We start from the raw sequence: 17885 nt of genomic DNA on the forward strand, positions 1-17885 counted from the left end.
CTTTTATTTATGGGGGGGGGGGCGGACGGACATGTGTGCAGGTGCTCAAGGAGTCCAGAAAAGGACATCAGGTCCCTGGGAGATAAGACTTACAGGTAGTTGTGAGCCATCTGATGTGTTGTTGGGAACAAAGCTTGGGTCCTCACTGAGCCATCTCTCTAGGCCCTGACCTTTTTTTTTGAAAAATGCTTTGAAATGTGTATGAACACAGCAACATGGCCTATGTAATTATTCAATATGCTTTATGTTCCATAAATCTGCTTAATCTTATCTTAGGTCACAGAAATCTTAGGGCCAAAACCAAATTTGCCTTACTTTCTACAGCACCAAATAGGCTATTGAGCCATTATGTAACCAGTAAGTTTACATGCCTTTGAGATCTTTCATCATTCCATGCTTACGCCAATTTAACAAAGAGCTGAATTTGAAATATTGAGTGGACTTTATAACTGTCATAATTTTATTTTCTAAATTTGAAAGCACACCTTTATGGGGAAAACAGCTACAATTTTGAACATTAAAATACCTCAAAATTATCACAATGATGATTTTATAATTTCACTGGTTGACAGGTAAGAAAGCTCCTTCCTGCCCTAATGTAAAATCTCAGCAGGAGAAACTCAAGGCTAACTGCAGCTGATACAACTGGTCAAGTTGTGCTAGGTCTCAGAGAATGAAGTCTGGGGTAAGGTGTTTTAATCCTGAAACAGTGTAAGCACTTTTCTTTGTAGTGTGATGCCTTTCATTTTAAATATATGACTTTCTTGGGGAATTTAGTAAAATTCTATAGTTTTTCATGTACTGAAGATGATTTCAAGTTAACTTGGGGGTAGATTTAGGGCATGAAAGTTTCATAAAATGAAGTGGAGAAAATATGTCTTGATTTATAATAGAAAGTACCCTAAGAATGAAGACTTTCTAACATTTTCTATTTTAAATTCCTTGAAATGGTACTGCCTTAGACAGGGACTAAAGTGGAGAACTGAATTTTATCAGTGGAAATCATCTAACCAATTTAGATTTATTGAGAACCTTTCCCTAGCCCTCCCACAGCAAATCCCTATTTTAACTTATCTGTACAGATATGTTTCATTACTAGAGATAAAGGAAGTTTATTATTTTGAAACTTTCTCCTTCTTTGGAATTCTCTTTCCTATTTGTCAGGCAAAAGAAAAAAAAAAGTTTCCGGGCATATTATTTATTCAGTATACTAGTCTGGTAATGTTCCTCAGTGAAGAGCAATGCAAATTAAATCACTGAAATTCTTTAGAAGCAAAAGTGTTTTAGTGTGGCGGACTTTGACAAGAGGGTCATAAAATCACACTCAAGTGAATTCACTTTAATGCCTATGCTGCTCGCCCACGGCCTGGGCTCAGGGTCAGGGTCAACCCAACCAGAGCAGCAGGAGAAATGGCGGGAGTGCTGACCTTCAAAAGCAAGAGCAGAAACACCTTCAACGGTTCATGCCGTTTATTAACGCAGTGCACAGCAGACCCAAGCCCTGCCGTTCCCAAGCACACCTGCTTACATCTTAGACGTCTGCAGTTTTACCTTTGTGTGCAGAGGTTCCCTTCAGTGAATGAACACAGTCTATAATTACTGAAAATATAGTACAGAGTGAAATGAGTTACATAGAATTTAGGCACATATTGATTAGGAAAATAGGTATCTCTCAATACAATACTTCTCTGTCTTGGTAAAAATAATAACGCAAAGAAAATAATTCATTTTTAAAGGTGCTTTCCTTCCCCTGTAAAGGAGCGCTGTCCTCCCACTGTGCATATGAGCCCTTTACTGTTAAGGAAAGCGTTGCATATGTAGTATAACAGTAAGCTACAGAATAATGACGATATGCCACTCTCCCGAGGGAGACAGGTGGTCTGATGATTCACTGCCTCAAGCTACCAGTTTGGAGGATTCAGAACCCATTTGGACACAGCTTATATCCCTGCTTTTGGGGAACACATAAGGACATGGGGACACTGGTAGGGGAAAAGGCCCTACCTCTGCTGCTGCACAGATAATGACTCCAGGAAACTGAGCTAAAATTTGATTTAAAAACAAAACAAGACAAACAATGGAATTTTTTTTAAAAAAAAGAACCAGAGGTGCTGACTGGTATTGCGGGTTAGACTAGCCAAATGCTTTATCTGTCAGTTTAAAGTTCCTTATTCACCACTGTAGGGCTTTAGCTGTAACTATCTTACGTTGTCTTCTAAGAGGCAACTGTCACAGTCTTCATATGTTACAGCTCATACTGCAGTGGGTCTAGAATTAATACCTATTTCTAAGCTGGTCCTGTTGATACCACTTGGCATTGCACAAACTGAGCGTTGAGGGTGCACCTTGGTTTTTTGGTTCTGAAGTATCTTCCTGTGCTTGGGATGACTGTACATGAGAGCGAGCGAGCACTGGACTAGGCGAACAGGCAGAAGTGCCGAGCAGGCGGTGGGAATGCTGGCTGGGCAGTGCAGCTCTCAGCTAAGCCTCCCCGCACCTGGACAGGCCAATGCAGCACAGAGTGGCACAGTGTCTCTCCACTCTGTCTCAGAAAGTAAGAACAGGATGTTCCTGAATTTAGCTACTGTTCTGTTCGTGAAAAGTAAACATTATAAAAATGAACCTGAAAAGAGAGCCTCGGGGGGTCTGCCCTCACCACACTCATGACTCGATAGGTATTTAAAGGAAGGAAGGCATTACTAAAGCTATTTATGAACCTGAACAACTTTTCCAAGTTTCCATAGTTTAACAATTTAAATATCCTTACTGCATCTAGGTATTCAATAAATATAATTGCATATGTTGTGCTTTTCATAAATTAAAATTCTCAAATGCATCTTGAACCAAGATACTTCCACATCATGCCTATATAAAAGCAAATATAATAGATACCATTCCTGATCAGGAATCCAGACAAATCCCCCAACCCCATAAAAGGCAGCAATATGATTCAGCTTCCCTCCATCTATGAACAGTGCTTTCTATTACAATCAGAATGTGAGGGAAAAATAAAATTTCTTCCCTTACACACCTCTGAGAATAAGCATAATCCTCCAACCCTTTTTCTTAATTCTCTTACAGTGTTATTTCTTCAAAACAACCAAATGGGTGGAGAAAGAAGACAATTAAGGAAAAGCTTTTCATCCCCAGCATCTTCCTCCAGCCCCTCTCATCTAACACTCTGTGACATGTGCAGTGGTGTCAGCATCTCTTCAAATATAGCGCCCTTCACGTTGGAGCCTCTCAGGTTGGCTTCCTGGAGGTCACACCCCGACAGATCACAGTTCTGTAAGACAAACAAGACTTGGCTCAAGCGATTTAGGGTCTTACTTGATTCCTGGTTTCTGGGCATAGTAGGGCAATATTCCTCTACAGTAACAGTCCATTTCTAGAACACGTCCATGTATCGTCTTTATTTGTTGTCTGTGGCAAATGCTCGGCTGGCCCACAAACATGTATAAACAAATGTTAAAGAGGAAACAAACCCCCTCTGTTCATATATTCACATACATACACATGTATAGGTATTTTTTTGAGACAGGGTCTCATATAGCCCAAGGTGGCCTTGAACTTGCTATGTAGCCGAGTCTGCCCTCTTACCTCCTCATCCCAAGAGTTGGGATTATAGGCATGTACCACCATGCCTGGCTGTTTACATGTATTTTATAAGTAGTTGTGTAAAATCCAGAATGGATTCCAATTCAGTGACTATTGTCTAAGCCAATTTACCACAATCGTAAAGCAGGAGAGAGCCAACTCTACAAAAGTTGTCTGCTGACCTCCACACAAGTGCCGAGGCGTGCATGTCTACACACACCACACACATACACAATAACAAAGGAGCCAAGGGAAAACATCTATGACCTTAGGTGACAGCAACAAGGAGGAGGACTGTACGAGGACCAGCACAGGCGAGTTCCTTCTAAAGGAATCAGCTTCTCTGTTCTCAAGAACTACCAAGGGATCAAGACTTAAACTTTTTTTAAAAAAAGTCCACAGTGAGCTAAATTTCTATATACACAGTGAGCTAAATTCTATCTGTGCCACATGTCCTTATAAAGCTGTATTGTTCAACATGACAGCCATCTGACACATTTAGGTTTGAATGAATTAAAGTAAAATTAAAAAAAAAAAAAAAATCAGCCAGTCTCAGTTTACACAAGCTCAAATACCCAACAACTATGTGGTTAGTTGGCTAGTGAACTGAACAGCACAGATCACTCAGTGCAGAAAGCAAGACCAGAAAGCAGTATAGACATTAGCCTTTGAGCAAGGTATACTTGTGATCCCAGCACTGGTGGGGACTGAGAAAACAAATCACAAGTTGGAGGCCAGCCTGGGCTATATAATGTTTGACGCAGCCTGGGCTATGAGACCTTATCTCAAAACAAACCAGCTGTCAAAATCTAAAAATCAGGAAGACATGTAGAATACAGTTTTTATGAAAAAAGGTTAGACAAAATTAGAAATGCAAAGCTGAGATTCAACTGAGCATGACATCAAGTTAAAATGGGGCTTTTCCTGAACCTCATTTCAAACCTGGATATCATTTAAATTTATCAAGTAGCTCAAGAAAGAATCTGGCCCATTAAATTCTGTTTAAAATTAAAATTAAATGGATTAAGAAGGCCTTTCTCAAATTTATATGCTTGAGAAAAACTCAAGAAAAAGGAGAAGGACAAAACCAAGGCCAACCAAAGTCTCATCAGTCTTCACATCTGGAACCTGTGACTGAGGTGACCGATCAGATTTTGCTCTGGAACTAAAACTAGTTTGAACAAGCAATAACTTCTTTCTTTTCCTAGTTTTTTGGGGTGGGTGTGGGTATTTAGTCCAGTCTGGGCTAGAACCCCTAACCCTCCTGCCACAGCTGGTATCAGAGGTATGCATCTCCATGCCCGGCTACGCAACAAACAACTTAAAGGGGATGCTTGCCACTGCACCGGCATGGTAACTGGAGTGTCACCAGCTGACGACTTTGCCTACACTCTCAGTATCTTTTGCATGGTATCTGCAGTAGCTCTGGACTACTGGGACTCTTTAGATGTTGGGGAACTCACCTCTAAATCAGTTCCTGCTAGAGTTGCTCCTCTGAGGTTACAGTTCTTCAATTTTGCGTTTTTTAAGGTGGCAACTCTCAGGTTAATTCCTGTCATCTGACTTCCTTCCATATCAACACCTTTCAGATTAGCACCTACAGGAAAGCAAGTCCTCAGAGTGATTTAACCTAAAAGTATTCATAGTTAACCACTTGCAGCAGTGGAGACAAGTCCTTGTGACTTCTGGGTATGAACTGAAATATGTCTTTCAGCCAACTTGTATATAAAGATTTTAGTGGTGACAATTTATTTTCTTATGGTATAAATTTGTAATCTTTCAGCAATACTTGACAGGATAGAAATCAATATTGTCTTTTGATAATCAGCACTTTAGTAGTATGCCTCCATAAATTTATGGTCAGAGAGAGACATAAGTGTTACATCTCCTAAATATCCAAATAAACCAGGTGCCCAGCTCACAGTCAGCAAAACTGTCTGAAAAAAAATTAAAACCTAACAAAAAAACTTCAGGCTTTATGCAAACTGAAACTCTTCAATTGGCCAACATAAGAATGCTACACTTTATTCCTAAGTTCAGATGCTGCTGTTGGCCTCTCAAACGAAAGCCTCACTGATGGAGCACCTGCGCACTGTCCCCTCTTCACTGTCCATCTGTGTGTGGGGCGCAGCTGAGGCCAAGGAAGCATCTGACTTTTGCGAACTCTCTAGTTACAACGTCACAGGAAGCTGCACCCCATACCGTCCCGCCTCACCCCTAACAATCATTTTGCTAGACTTTTGACTTAATGGTCTGAGAGTCAGCGAGAACAGGGATTTATGGACAGGTTCTCACCCTCTAAGTTGGCCTTGAGACCAGAAGGATCCTCAAAATTACACAGCTTCAGGGATGCGCCTTCTGCATTAGAACAGAGCATCTTGACTCCCTGGAGATTTGCACACTACAAAGAAAAAAGTTCCAACTTTATGATTTAAAATTTTATCCCATTTTGTGTAAAAAATAAGAGAAAGTAATAGAAAAGGCCCAATTCAACACATCTGCAACTAGTTATCATCTGTTTATAATAACTTTTTTTTGGTCTTTTTGAGACAGGGTCTCCCTGTAGCCCCGGCTGCCCTGGAACTCACAATGTAGACCAGGCTGGCCTTGAACTCACAGAGATCTGTCTGCCTCTGCCTCCTGAGTGCTGGGATTAAAGGCGTGCGCCACCACACCTGGCTCTTTTAGACTTTTAATGTAACCCAGTAAGAACTGAGAACTATTTTAAAAAGTACTTTTTGGAAGAACTGCTTTCAAAGAAATAAACACCAAATTAACAATATCCCGTTCACTTTATATAAAATATGAGTTTATACCAAAAAGTTGCTCAAGTCTGAACTATGATAACTATTTCTATTTTTATCAAGAGCCCTGGGCATCACAAAGTAATGTTCAAAATCTAAGTGCAAGGAGGACACGGAGTTAGGGTGGTCTTCCTTCTCCTTCTCATCGATGAAATTAAGATATGAAATCCCGATATTCCATTTTTACTTCAAAGGTGAGAGCTCAGGGTTTCCTTTACCCATGCAATACTAGTAGCTGCTACCCTGGTCTTTCTGTATCAGACTGGCATCGCCAACCCTAAGCATAATGCATGAAGAAAATAGGAAGTTAGAAAACACATGAGTGAATTTTTCTGTGTTGGGTCATCTCAGAGGATTCGATGTCATCAGGCCTGGACTCTACCACATTCAGGCTAAGCTGGAAAGCTCTATAAAACAGACATTAACATTACACATTCTTCACAACTATGACGTCAAAACAGAAGATGAATAGGTTTTAAAATGTATAGGGTACAATATGAATGATATTTGTATTTGTCTAAAACCCTAAGCCTTGCTTTTCAAGAAAATTTGTTTTATAGTGCAATTTTACTCAGCTTATAGTCACGCTCAGTAAAAGGAGACAAGAATGAGGCCAGGCCAGCGACAGCCAATAGATAGGCTCATTCCCATCTATCTGGGCCTGGGCCTTTATAAGGTCGTACAGAAGGTCTGTAAAACTCAGGGACATAATGAGGACATTTAAAAGGCCAAAATAAAGCCAGGTGTGGTGGTGCACGCCTTTAATCCCAGCACTTGGGAGGCAGAGGCAGGCGGATCTTTGTGAGTTTGAGGCCAGCTTGGTCTACAAAGTGAGTTCCAGGACAGCTGGGGCTACAAGGAGACCCTGTCTCAAAAAGGCCAAAAATAAATAAATAAATAAATAAATAAATGGCCAAAATAATTAAAAGATGACTGGATTTTATGTACTTTAAAATCTAACAAGACAGGAAACTGACATATGCAAAGGCATGTCCCTGGCTTTCTGTTTAGTACTCTTAAAAACACAATGTAAATTTATAAAGGTCCCAAGTGCCTGTTTGCCTGGGCTATAACTATGAACTCTCTGAAGGGAGGGATACAGGAGAAACTGCAGTGGAACTTTCTGTCTTTAACCATGTGAAGCACTGAGCTTTTACTCATCAAATGGTGAGGCAGGTGGCCAGTGCTGGGACTGGAGAGCTCAGCTAACAGGCCAGCACTGGGGTTACAGGGACTGTGCTGTCTTACTTTCTCAAGAGAGGCAACATGTTCTGATGAAAAGTATGTATGTTGATCACTTGTATAACTGAAATAATGAGCTATTTGAAGATATTCTGTGGTGAGGTACAAACAAAAGGCGGCTGGCTAAGTGGTAGTATTGTAAAGACTGATGGACAGTGATAGGAAGGGATTCAATACACCAAATTTTCACAAATATTTGACATTTCCAAATGAAACAGTCCTTAAAAACAACAACAACAAAAATACTTTAGATTCTAGTTTCAACTGCCAATAGCTAGCTTTTGGCCTTTAGCAAGTCTCTAGACTACAGACTGTCTATAAAATAGCAAGATCACACTAAACAAGCACCTAGGTCTTGCCATTCTACCATCTCCTAAGGCTTGGGGTGGGAATATGCAGTGCGGTAACAGCTGAATTATCATCTGCCTCAATGCGGCCAGATAAGGCAATGACCAGCAAAGACTGCAGAAGAAACACTCTGAAAAGGAAGGACAACAGAATGTGGGCTGACAGAATGGAAGGCACGGCAGAAGCATGGGCTCCTCACAGTGTCCACAAAGACCACCTTTGATTTACTCTCAATGTGGAGCATTCCTCTGGAGAGGCTCACCAGCTGCGACAGAAAGAAGAAAAACTATAAACTGGGCGAGCGGTTGAGCAGGTGGGAGCTGGGGGCACTCTGCGAGGCAGACCCCTGAGCACACGTCGTGTTTTCTGGAAACTGAAAGACGCATGGCTATTAATCAATAACCATTGTCAAATTAGAAGCACAAAGACAAATTGGTTTTGGCTCTCGCAGCTTACACACATGGCACTAACTCTTCAACATGGACTCGTCTTATTAACAATTAGCTTTATACTCCTGTAACACTTCTGTTTATCAGGAATCCTAACTGGCCTTCGACATCAACTACTCAAGATGGATGGAACAAGAATCATGAGTCCTACTTTACAAAGAAGAAAATTATGGCTCAGGATCACAGTAACACGTCAATTAGATAGATTTGGAAAACTATTGTACTGAAATGGTCAAATCTATCTTTAGCTCTTTGTGTCCCTACCAAAACCAAGCAGTCTTCCAATGTGTCCATAAAGATGAAGTCTTTCAAGCTTTTTTATGCCATTAGTCCTAGTCTTTTCCTGTTTTGGTACTGACTGAACCCTTTATCATGAGATAGAACAAAGAGGGTAACAGTATTTAAAATATATATTGGCAATTTTTTATTATATTTGTTAGTCTTTTTTTTTTCTTTCCGGAGCTGAGGACTGAACCCAGGGCCTTGCGATTGCTAAGCAAGCACTCTACGACTGAGCTAAATCCCCAACCCCTTTTATTATATTTGATATAAAAGTAAACAGGATGATCTAATGAATACAGAAATTATAATAATTATAATAATTCAATGACTATCAAAAGCAAGATGCTATACTTAGTGCAATAAATTCAAGAGAAACAGACTAGAGCCCTGGTTTAAAGAACTTAAAAGTTGTTATTGGCTCTGCACATACCCTGTAATCCAAAACTAACCCAGGTAACTGTTAAATACATACATATACATTCATATATATTATACATATATATCATATATAATATATATATGTATATATGAGGAGACACACCATCAAGACACTAACTTCTAGAATGATGCGTATCATGTGTAGTTTAAAATAGCTCCACCAAATACTTCATCATAGTTTGGCATTCACGAGTGAGAGTCAATGGACTTTAAAAGTTCTTTTTCAGTTTTACATATAATTCACAGAAAATATCAATTCTGATAAATTTAGTATACTACACTGAGGAGCTTAGAACCTAGTTTCAAAATATAATTAAAAAAAAGATTTAATTTTCTATTTGTTGCTAACCCTTTTCGGTCTCTATGTTTCATAAATGATATCAAAGTTATAAAACCAACTCAGTCCACTTTTACACCACTGAGTTTCAACCACATGGTCAATTATCTGTTTTGTGGAAACTCCATAAGAAACGTAATTCCTATTCTTTGAGAATGCTCAATAGCCTAAAATTTTAATTTTCCCTACAACTGAAACATGATTCTTACATCAAGCACTGATCCAGAAAGATCAGCTCGTTCAAGATTTGCGCAGCAGAGATTCGCATGTGCAAGGTTGCAGCGGCTTAAATTGGCCATTTTGAAGTTAATGTATCGAAGGTCCAAACGTGAAAGGTCAGCACCACTGAAGTTTAAACCCTGAAATTAAAAAGCACAAACTGTCATAATGCTTAAACCATCTGTTTGAATTGAATTTAATTACTATAACTAAGCACCAAGATTTTAGAAGCAATTGGCGGTTCAGTCACTTGGAGTTTACTGCCAAACAAGCAAATGGAACTTAGATACAAGACATGCATGTCTTCAATGGCTTCTCATAAAAGAAACTATCTCCACATACATTAGGATATATTTATAGGTGAAGTTTCTAAAGCAGGGCCCCAGTTAGTTACATACCTGCTAGATAAATCAGTTAAACTTGATTAATTTTTTTAATTCCAAAATTCAATCTTATTTAAGAAAAAGTGGGTATTGTGGTTTTCAAAATCTGTAATCCTATACCAAAATGTTCTGCCACTGACCAGCCACACAATAACTGTGCAAATAAAACTTAAAAAACTGCTGCAGTTTCCACACATCACTCAAAAACTGCTACATGAAGCATAATTAGACAATAAGAATGGCCATTCCACCGCTTTTTGGCTAACCACTTTAAAATTAAATCAAAGCCATGGCTCATAATTAAATTCTATCTTGCATGAAAAAGAAAAAAAGGACAAAAGAGAAAACCTCAGGAGTACAAACTACTCGCAGGTGTGCTGACACAGTAAGTCCTGTAACAGTCTGTGTAAATTACCTGGCAACGCAATTCTGACTTGGTTGGAGTTGCTAGCAGAAATCTAACAAATTCTTTTCGAGATATTGGTGAATGATCCTCTGGTGGTTGGGAATTCTTGAAAAAGATATTGAAAAATTAATGGGGACTTTATGGGTGATATTTATAATAAATATAATATTGATCAAGGTTTTATAAAAACACCTACCTTTATGGCCACTTCTAGGTGTTCAATCAGTGAGTCAATACCAAAAAACCTGGCTTCTTCTAATACCCCTATCAGAATAAATAGCAAGAGACCTTTAAACAGAATAATTTAATGCTTATGGAATTCTCTATCTCGAACTCTCACAATAACACTGAGATTCAACAAGTAGGCTTATTTATTAGCGTGTGCTGTGTGTGTGTGTGTGTGTGTGTGTGCGTGTGTGTGTGTGTGTGTGTGACTTCGCCATGGGTGAGGCACTGAGGCCAGCTGGCCAGTGAGCTCCAGGACTTCTGTCTCCACCTCCCACACAGCACTGCTGGGATTATTCTTGATACCATGCCCAGCCTCTTACATGGGTTCTGGGGGATCAAACTCAGGTCCTAACACTTACAAAGCAAGCACTTTACCGAGTCATCTCCCCAGCCTAAAGAGCAGACTCTTAGTCAATAACAACAAGGAGAGGGATCAAACTCAGGTCCTAACACTTACAGAGCAAGCACTTTACCAAGTGAGTCATCTCCCCAGCCTAAAGAGCAGACTCTTAGTCAATAACAACAAGGAGCTATTGTTCGGAATCTTTATACAGAATAATGAAAAATATTTGAAAACAGGTTTTACTGAACAAGGTATAATCCCATCACTCAGGATGCCGAGGCAGGAGGATCTAAGGCTGGAGGCCAGTCTGGGCCACATAGTGTTCCAGTAAGTCTGGATTATACATGGAGACTCTGGTTTTGTTGTTGTTGTTGTTTGTTTGTTTGTTTTGTTCTGTTGTTATTTAAAAAAGAAGAAAAGAGAACTAGTAAGTTAGAATAAAAAGCTTTGTATAGTTCAAGATTATATTAGTGGTTAAATAGGCTATCAGCAAAAGTTAACACTACACATTCCTAAAATAACTGATTCAGTGATTTTACTGTGAATCCAATTTAAAAAAAACAATTAGTTCACTTAATCTTAACAACTCATCTACCTTATTAATGGAGTGAATCTGATTAGGTTTGCTATAAATATCTTAATGGATCAGAAAATGATAGAAAATGAATAGGAGTTTAAATCCGCTTCATAAAAGATGTCAAAAGCATAATTCAGACACTTTTCTTAGAGCAGAATAACCGTCAAAAGTATTTCTAAGTGATAAAAGGGATTCTACCTATCAGGTGCTTTGCTCAACTTGATAAATAAGCACCTGTCTGTTCCCTCTGGAAGACTCCTTCTCCATTAGAGTATGTGAGAGTACATCTAGGCTCTGCTAGCTTTCAAAGGAGGACTCTGGTTGACTACATCTACTTGGTAAAAAACAAAACTTCTGAGAGCATAAGAATCACAAAATTAACAAATGTAAGCCCTGCCTTTAGACAGTTCTAAACTAATAAGAGAGCCACAAATGGTTCATTGTGAGGAAGAAAATGACCTTTTCCAAGAAAGCCAATCTTGTCTCCAGTTGAGAAGCAGAGGCCATGGATGGGTAGCACACACTCGGGAACCACCCAGCACAAGCTTCCTACCCAGCCTAGGGCTCCTTCAGTGCATCCCTTCCAAGGCGTAGTACAAGAGGGTATTGACCCCTGCTGCAGCCCACAGTCAGGAGGCTCCACTGGGCCTCTATCTCAGTTCACCAAGACATTCAGGGCAAATGAGAACCTCTTGGGGCATGATATAGATGCTTTTCTAACTGGAGTTTTAGAATTAACCTTTAAATGTCAAAAAAAAAAAAAGCTTTATAAATATAAAAACTGTATTACAGACAGTTGAGAAAGCAAATATTCAGTCTAAGTTCTATTAGCCCTAGTAACACTGGGTTTGAATTCCAGCTGTACTATCCACTGCATTTTTGGTCTCAGAGAAATCACTGTATTATTTTTAAAGTATTTAATGACTTGGGGGGAATCTGAAGGCAATGTAAAATGTCTAGGTGGAAATTGTACTTTCTGAGAAACAATGATGTATAACATGAATTCAATAGAGTTCTGGTTGCTGAACAAGTAAATAAATAAAAAAGGTTGACAAACATGAAAAAGGAAATACAAAATCCTAGGACAGCCTAGACTACAGAAGTCTGAGTTAATATAGATATGCATATCTGATATGATTTCCTAAGTCTGGGAAGACACAAAACATTACCAGTGATAACAGGGAAAAATTAAAATGAGAAGAAAAGAGTTCATTGGACTTAGCTAAAGCAGACGTTTAACAGGTACCCAAGGAGGGGCTGGAGAGATGGCTCAGTGGTTAAAAGTACTTGCTGCTCTTGCAGAGGACCTGAGTTTGCTTCCCAGAACCCATGCTGGGCAGCTTACAATTGCCTGTAGTTCTAGGGGGATCTGATGCCTGTGGTCTCCATAGGTACCTGAACACACCCTAACACACATACACATAATCTTTAAAAAAAATCTTAAACATAAAAAATGTACCCAGAAGGAAGTGGTCACGAGAGTCAAACACAGATCGTTCCCCAGGGATCACTAGATACTTTAAAAAATTCTTTTTAATTGATTTTTTTTGTGTGTGTATTTCATACAGAACATCCCAAACAATCTTATTCATCGTTATACCCACATCTCAAATGGCACCTCCCATAGCCTCCCCCACCGCTACTGGAGCCCATATATTCTGTCATCCCTATTACTGTCCACTGTGTTGTCAGTGGCCCCTACTGTTCCCCAGTGCTTGTCCATCCGCTGAGTCTAGTCAGCCTATCTAGAGTTCCTTGTTTTAGGAAGATCAGCTCTTCTTCATCTAATAGCAATCAGTTGCCAACATTCCTTTAGATAAGATTGGGGGTCTGCTGTTCATTTTCCCAGTTCTATGCTGGGTTACTGTCTGGGAGTCTCTTGGGCCATCCACTCAAAGGATTTGTTCCTCAGGGGTCACATGGGTTTGGGAGGAGCCTCTGGCTCCTTTCTTTTACCAGTTCCATCTATGTGAAGATAAGTCAAAGGCACTAGATACTTTTTTTATAGTAATGACATCTACCTGGGTATGGTAGTTCTTACCTGCAATTCTAGTACACTTGGGACTCAGAAGCAGAAGGGTTGTTGCAAGTTTGAGGTTAGCCTGGACTACAAAGTAAGTTCTAGGCTAGCCTGGGCTGTAGTGTGAAACCCTGTCTCAAAACACCACCACCAAAAAAATTAGCTGGTTCTGGCAAAACCAACTACAACAACAAAACACTACATGCAAGCAAACGAACAACAGGCTGCGGAGAACTTGGAGCACCTGCTCTGACCAGCTGCGGTGGTACATACCTGCAATTCTAGCACTTGGGAAGCTGAGACAGGATGGTGGTAAGTTTAACAACAGCCTAAGGTACACAGTAAGTTCCAGGCCAGCATGGGCTACATAGTGAGACTGTCTCTAAAACAAAACAAAAACCAACCAACCAATCAGCTGTATAAACATTTCTGAATAAGAATTTAGTTAGGGACAATTATGGAAAGGCTGAAGTAATTTCATTTTGTTGCAGTGGGTACATTTTAGAGGAAATACGGAGTTTGCTATAGCAACATTAAAAACCACTGCATGCTTTATATTTCACTTCAGGTTGTAAGCTAGCAGTCCTCAGGCTGAATCTCATGTGTTCAGAATGGAGTTTTTCAAAAAAATCAAGGTTCTATATCCCAAGACCACACTTCCGAAACATAAGCAATAATTTTCAAAGCTGATGCTATGGTTCAAATATGTAATGTCTCTCACAGGCTCATTACAAAATGCTTGGTTCTCACTGGTGGCATTATTTTGGAAGGTTCTGGAAACTTTAGAGGATAGGGCCTATTTGGAGGAAGTAGGCTTGGGAGTTGGGGATGGGGTGTTGTCTGGTCCCCAGACCCTTCCTCTTGCTCTGTGTTTCCTGTCCACAAGGTTAAGAACCCCTTCCATCACACGCCACCACCGCCATGATTCTCAACCTAAGCACATAGAGCCAGCAACCACAGACTGAACTCCTAGAAACCTTTCATCCTTGAAGTTCTTCTCGCAGGTGTTGGCTCATCAACACTAAAAGGTAACTAACACAGGGCACTCCCAGGGAAGGGCGGGAGCTGTCACTGCTGTGAGGACTCCTGGTCATGTGGCTCTTGGAACCAGGTGGTGGAAGGAACTGGATGTTTGGGAAAACAGGCTAGAAAAGCTTGTAATACTATAAATGGAGCTTAATGGGCAATACTGTCGCGAGCTCAGAAGACCAGCACATAACAGCAGTGGGAAGATGAAGGCTAGCTCATGAAATTTCAGGCTGGAATAGGACCCTACTGGGACTTGGCCAAGAATCTATGTTTTGTCCATGTCCTCAAAATCTGAGAGGCTGAATTCAAAAGTAATGACCCTAATTAATCTGGCAGAGGAAATTCACAGATGACACAGTGCTGGAGCTGCAGCAGACAGCTGGCTGCCTCTGCCTGGCTCACCGGGAGGACTGGGAACACAGAAACAGCAGAAAGATTCGAAAAACCAGTGTTTTGGCAAGAAAAGAATACATTTAACTTTGTAGGTTAGGAGGGCAGCTTGTTAAAGAGATAAGCATCATCACAAAGGAATCAAGTACTTTGCCAGTAGGCATCTCAGGAATTGGTCAGACCCTACTCACCACAAGATCAAAAGTGTGAAGGTTTTAATTCACCTGAAGGACTCTGCTCTGAGAAGAGAGCTGCACAGCCACCTAACCAAGCGTTTTCTCAGTCCCAGCCATGCAGGTACACAGAATCCATTGTAGCCACGGTCTAAGGGGACCAGCTAATGTCTGAGCTGGCAGCAGACATCCACATAATGCTGATTGTACATGAATATAAAATGTAAGAACTATAGGATCATGTAGGCTTTCATTCAGATTTCAAAGGAGCCTTGGTGGCAGGCAATATGTGGTAAGGTTAGCATCTCTGCAGGCACCCTCTGCAGGGCAGTGTGAGGGTCTGTAAGCATGAAGCCAAAGATTCACAGAAATCCCAGAAGTTGGAGATACCAGGAACATGGAATGTCTGTCGAGGAAAGAGGCAGGCAGGAAACAGCCAGCTTAGGACACAGACCATGTGGGATACAAATGACAAGACCACTGGCACGGGGCTTCCAAACCCTTAGGAAGTGCACATTCTTTCATGGTGTACCCCAGATGCCACCAGCTACGGAGCTAACGATTTAATGTTTGCCTTGTGCATGGTCTTACTTTGGGCCCAGTCCTCTTTTCTATGTTCCAATTCTTCTTTTTTGGAATGAGAATTGCTTATTCATTTGTAACTGAATCTTAAAAACATGTATTTGGAGGGGGTATTCTCCATGGGCTCCTGACTAAGAGACTCTAGACTTCAACGTTTGAACAGTGTTGGAGCTGATAGCACTTCAGAACTTCTGAAGCTGGATGATGAATTCTGCTTTAGGAGACAGGAATGAGCCTCTGGGAACCAGGGGCAGAGTGTTATGGTTTAAATATGAAAGGTCCCCACAGGCACAATCGTTGAAGGTCTGGTCTGTAGTTGGTGGTAATATTTTGGGAGGCCCTGAAAACTTCAGGAGGTGCAACTTTGTAAGAGGAAGTAGGTCAACAGGGATATGGCTTTAGGAAATACCTGGAACCTAGCCCTTTCTCACCTCTGCTTCCCATTCACCATGAGATTAAGAACCTCTTCAACTATATATACACTCTTGTTCTGTCCAACTGCATGGAGTTAAGCAACTATGGACTGAACCCTCTCAAACTGTGAGCCAAAGAACTCTCTTCAAATAACTATTAGTTCCTTTTCTCTTTGCTGTGTCCAAATACTGGACAGAGCAATTTAAGGGGAAGGTATTTATTTTGGCTCACAGTTTAGACATGGTCCATCATGGGGAAGAAGGGAAGGCAGCCTAGGGGACTGGAGCAGCTGGGTCATGGCAGTTGGAGCTTGCAACGTGGCTTGTTTGTCTCAGTATAAGACAGGAAACAGAAAGCTCAGGGAAGCAGGACCGAGCAGCACCTTCAAAGAACAAGCCCTAATGGCCTCTGCCCACCAGCCAAGCTGACATCCCAAAGGTTCCACAGTCTCCCAAAATAGCCCACTAGCTGGGGACCAATCATTCAAACACATGTGCCTATAAGGGGACATTTCACGTTCACACAATAACAAGTTGTAGATTCAGTATTTGGTCAGAGGTAGGCAAAAACATCTGACACAAGTAAGTTATCATGTGAAACCCAAACTGCCACTTCTAATGCCTGAAGTGCTGACAGCGAATCAAATTAATTCCCTTGGTGAGTACCATAGTTTGGATGCTAGTGTTCCCAAGGGTCCATATGTAAAGGGCTACACCTATGGAAGTGTCAGGCAGTGATGTGGACATTTAAGAGGTGGGGCCTAATGAGAGGTCCTAAGGTCACAGGGGCCATGCTGTCAAAGGGGATTGTGGAGACAACCCGAAGGCCTCTCTCTCCATTCCTTGACTCCCCCAGCCTCATTCACCCTCCCATCTCCCCTGCAGGTCTCTCCTCCTAGCCTGGGTCCTGTCCCATTCCTTGTTTTGGCACCCCAGACACCTGGGGAACCACCACTGCTTCCTGATCCTTTGTATCCGGACCAACTCAGTGCCTTCTCTGGTCTCCAGGAGCACTCTGGACCTGGCCCCAACCTCACCTCCCTCTGCTTCCCTGGGCCTCCACAACCCGCAGCCTTCTCTCCATGGTAAGTTGATCGCACCCCCCTCCGTTCCTTGACTCCCCCAGTGTCACTCACCCTCCCATCTCCCCACCAGGTCTCTCCTCCTAGCCTGGGTCCTGTCCCATTCCTTTTCTTGGTGCCCCTGAAACCTGGGGAACTACCACTGCTTCCTAATCCTTTGCATCCAGACCAACTCAGCTCCTTCTCTGGTCCCCAGGAGCACTCTGGGCCTGGCCCTGCCCTCAACTCCCTCTACTTCCCTGGGTCTGCAAAACCCCCCAGCCTCTTTCCTGGATGCTGGGGCTGACCTTTCCTCTTCCTGATCCATTGCATCCAGACCAATCCAGCTCCTCAGTGCAGTCCCCAGGAGACCTTGGGGCCAATTTCCACCCTCATCTTCCTTGGCATCTCTGGGTGGCATAGCCACCAGCTGCCCTACACCGACATCTTTCTTGGGCCTGGCTCCCAGGCCAGTCCAACCCCCAAATTCCTGAGCCAAAATCTTTCCTGGAGGGATCCAGACCTTAGGAGAAAGCCTGAGAGCATCTGATCCTCATCTGACTT

General features: G+C 41.5%; 1 protein-coding gene across 6 annotated transcripts in view; it reads right to left on the minus strand.

Moving 5' to 3' along the window:
• Kctd9 (potassium channel tetramerization domain containing 9) overlaps window positions 1–17885 on the minus strand; it is a 39411-nt gene continuing 21526 nt past the window's right edge. For all 6 annotated transcript variants that reach the window (XM_008830963.3, XM_029562459.1, XM_008830964.3 and 3 more), the window contains 6 exons: window positions 10702–10769; window positions 10515–10610; window positions 9707–9856; window positions 5893–5998; window positions 5061–5194; window positions 1–3286 (listed from right to left, as the gene is read on the minus strand). In XM_008830963.3, coding sequence (XP_008829185.1) covers window positions 3170–3286; window positions 5061–5194; window positions 5893–5998; window positions 9707–9856; window positions 10515–10610; window positions 10702–10769 — 671 coding nt within the window. In that variant the 3' untranslated portion in view covers window positions 1–3169. The remainder of the gene's footprint in view (window positions 3287–5060; window positions 5195–5892; window positions 5999–9706; window positions 9857–10514; window positions 10611–10701; window positions 10770–17885) is intronic.

This window comes from Nannospalax galili, unplaced genomic scaffold, assembly GCF_000622305.1.
Source record: "Nannospalax galili isolate Female #2095 unplaced genomic scaffold, S.galili_v1.0 scaffold915, whole genome shotgun sequence".
NCBI lineage: Eukaryota > Metazoa > Chordata > Mammalia > Rodentia > Spalacidae > Nannospalax > Nannospalax galili.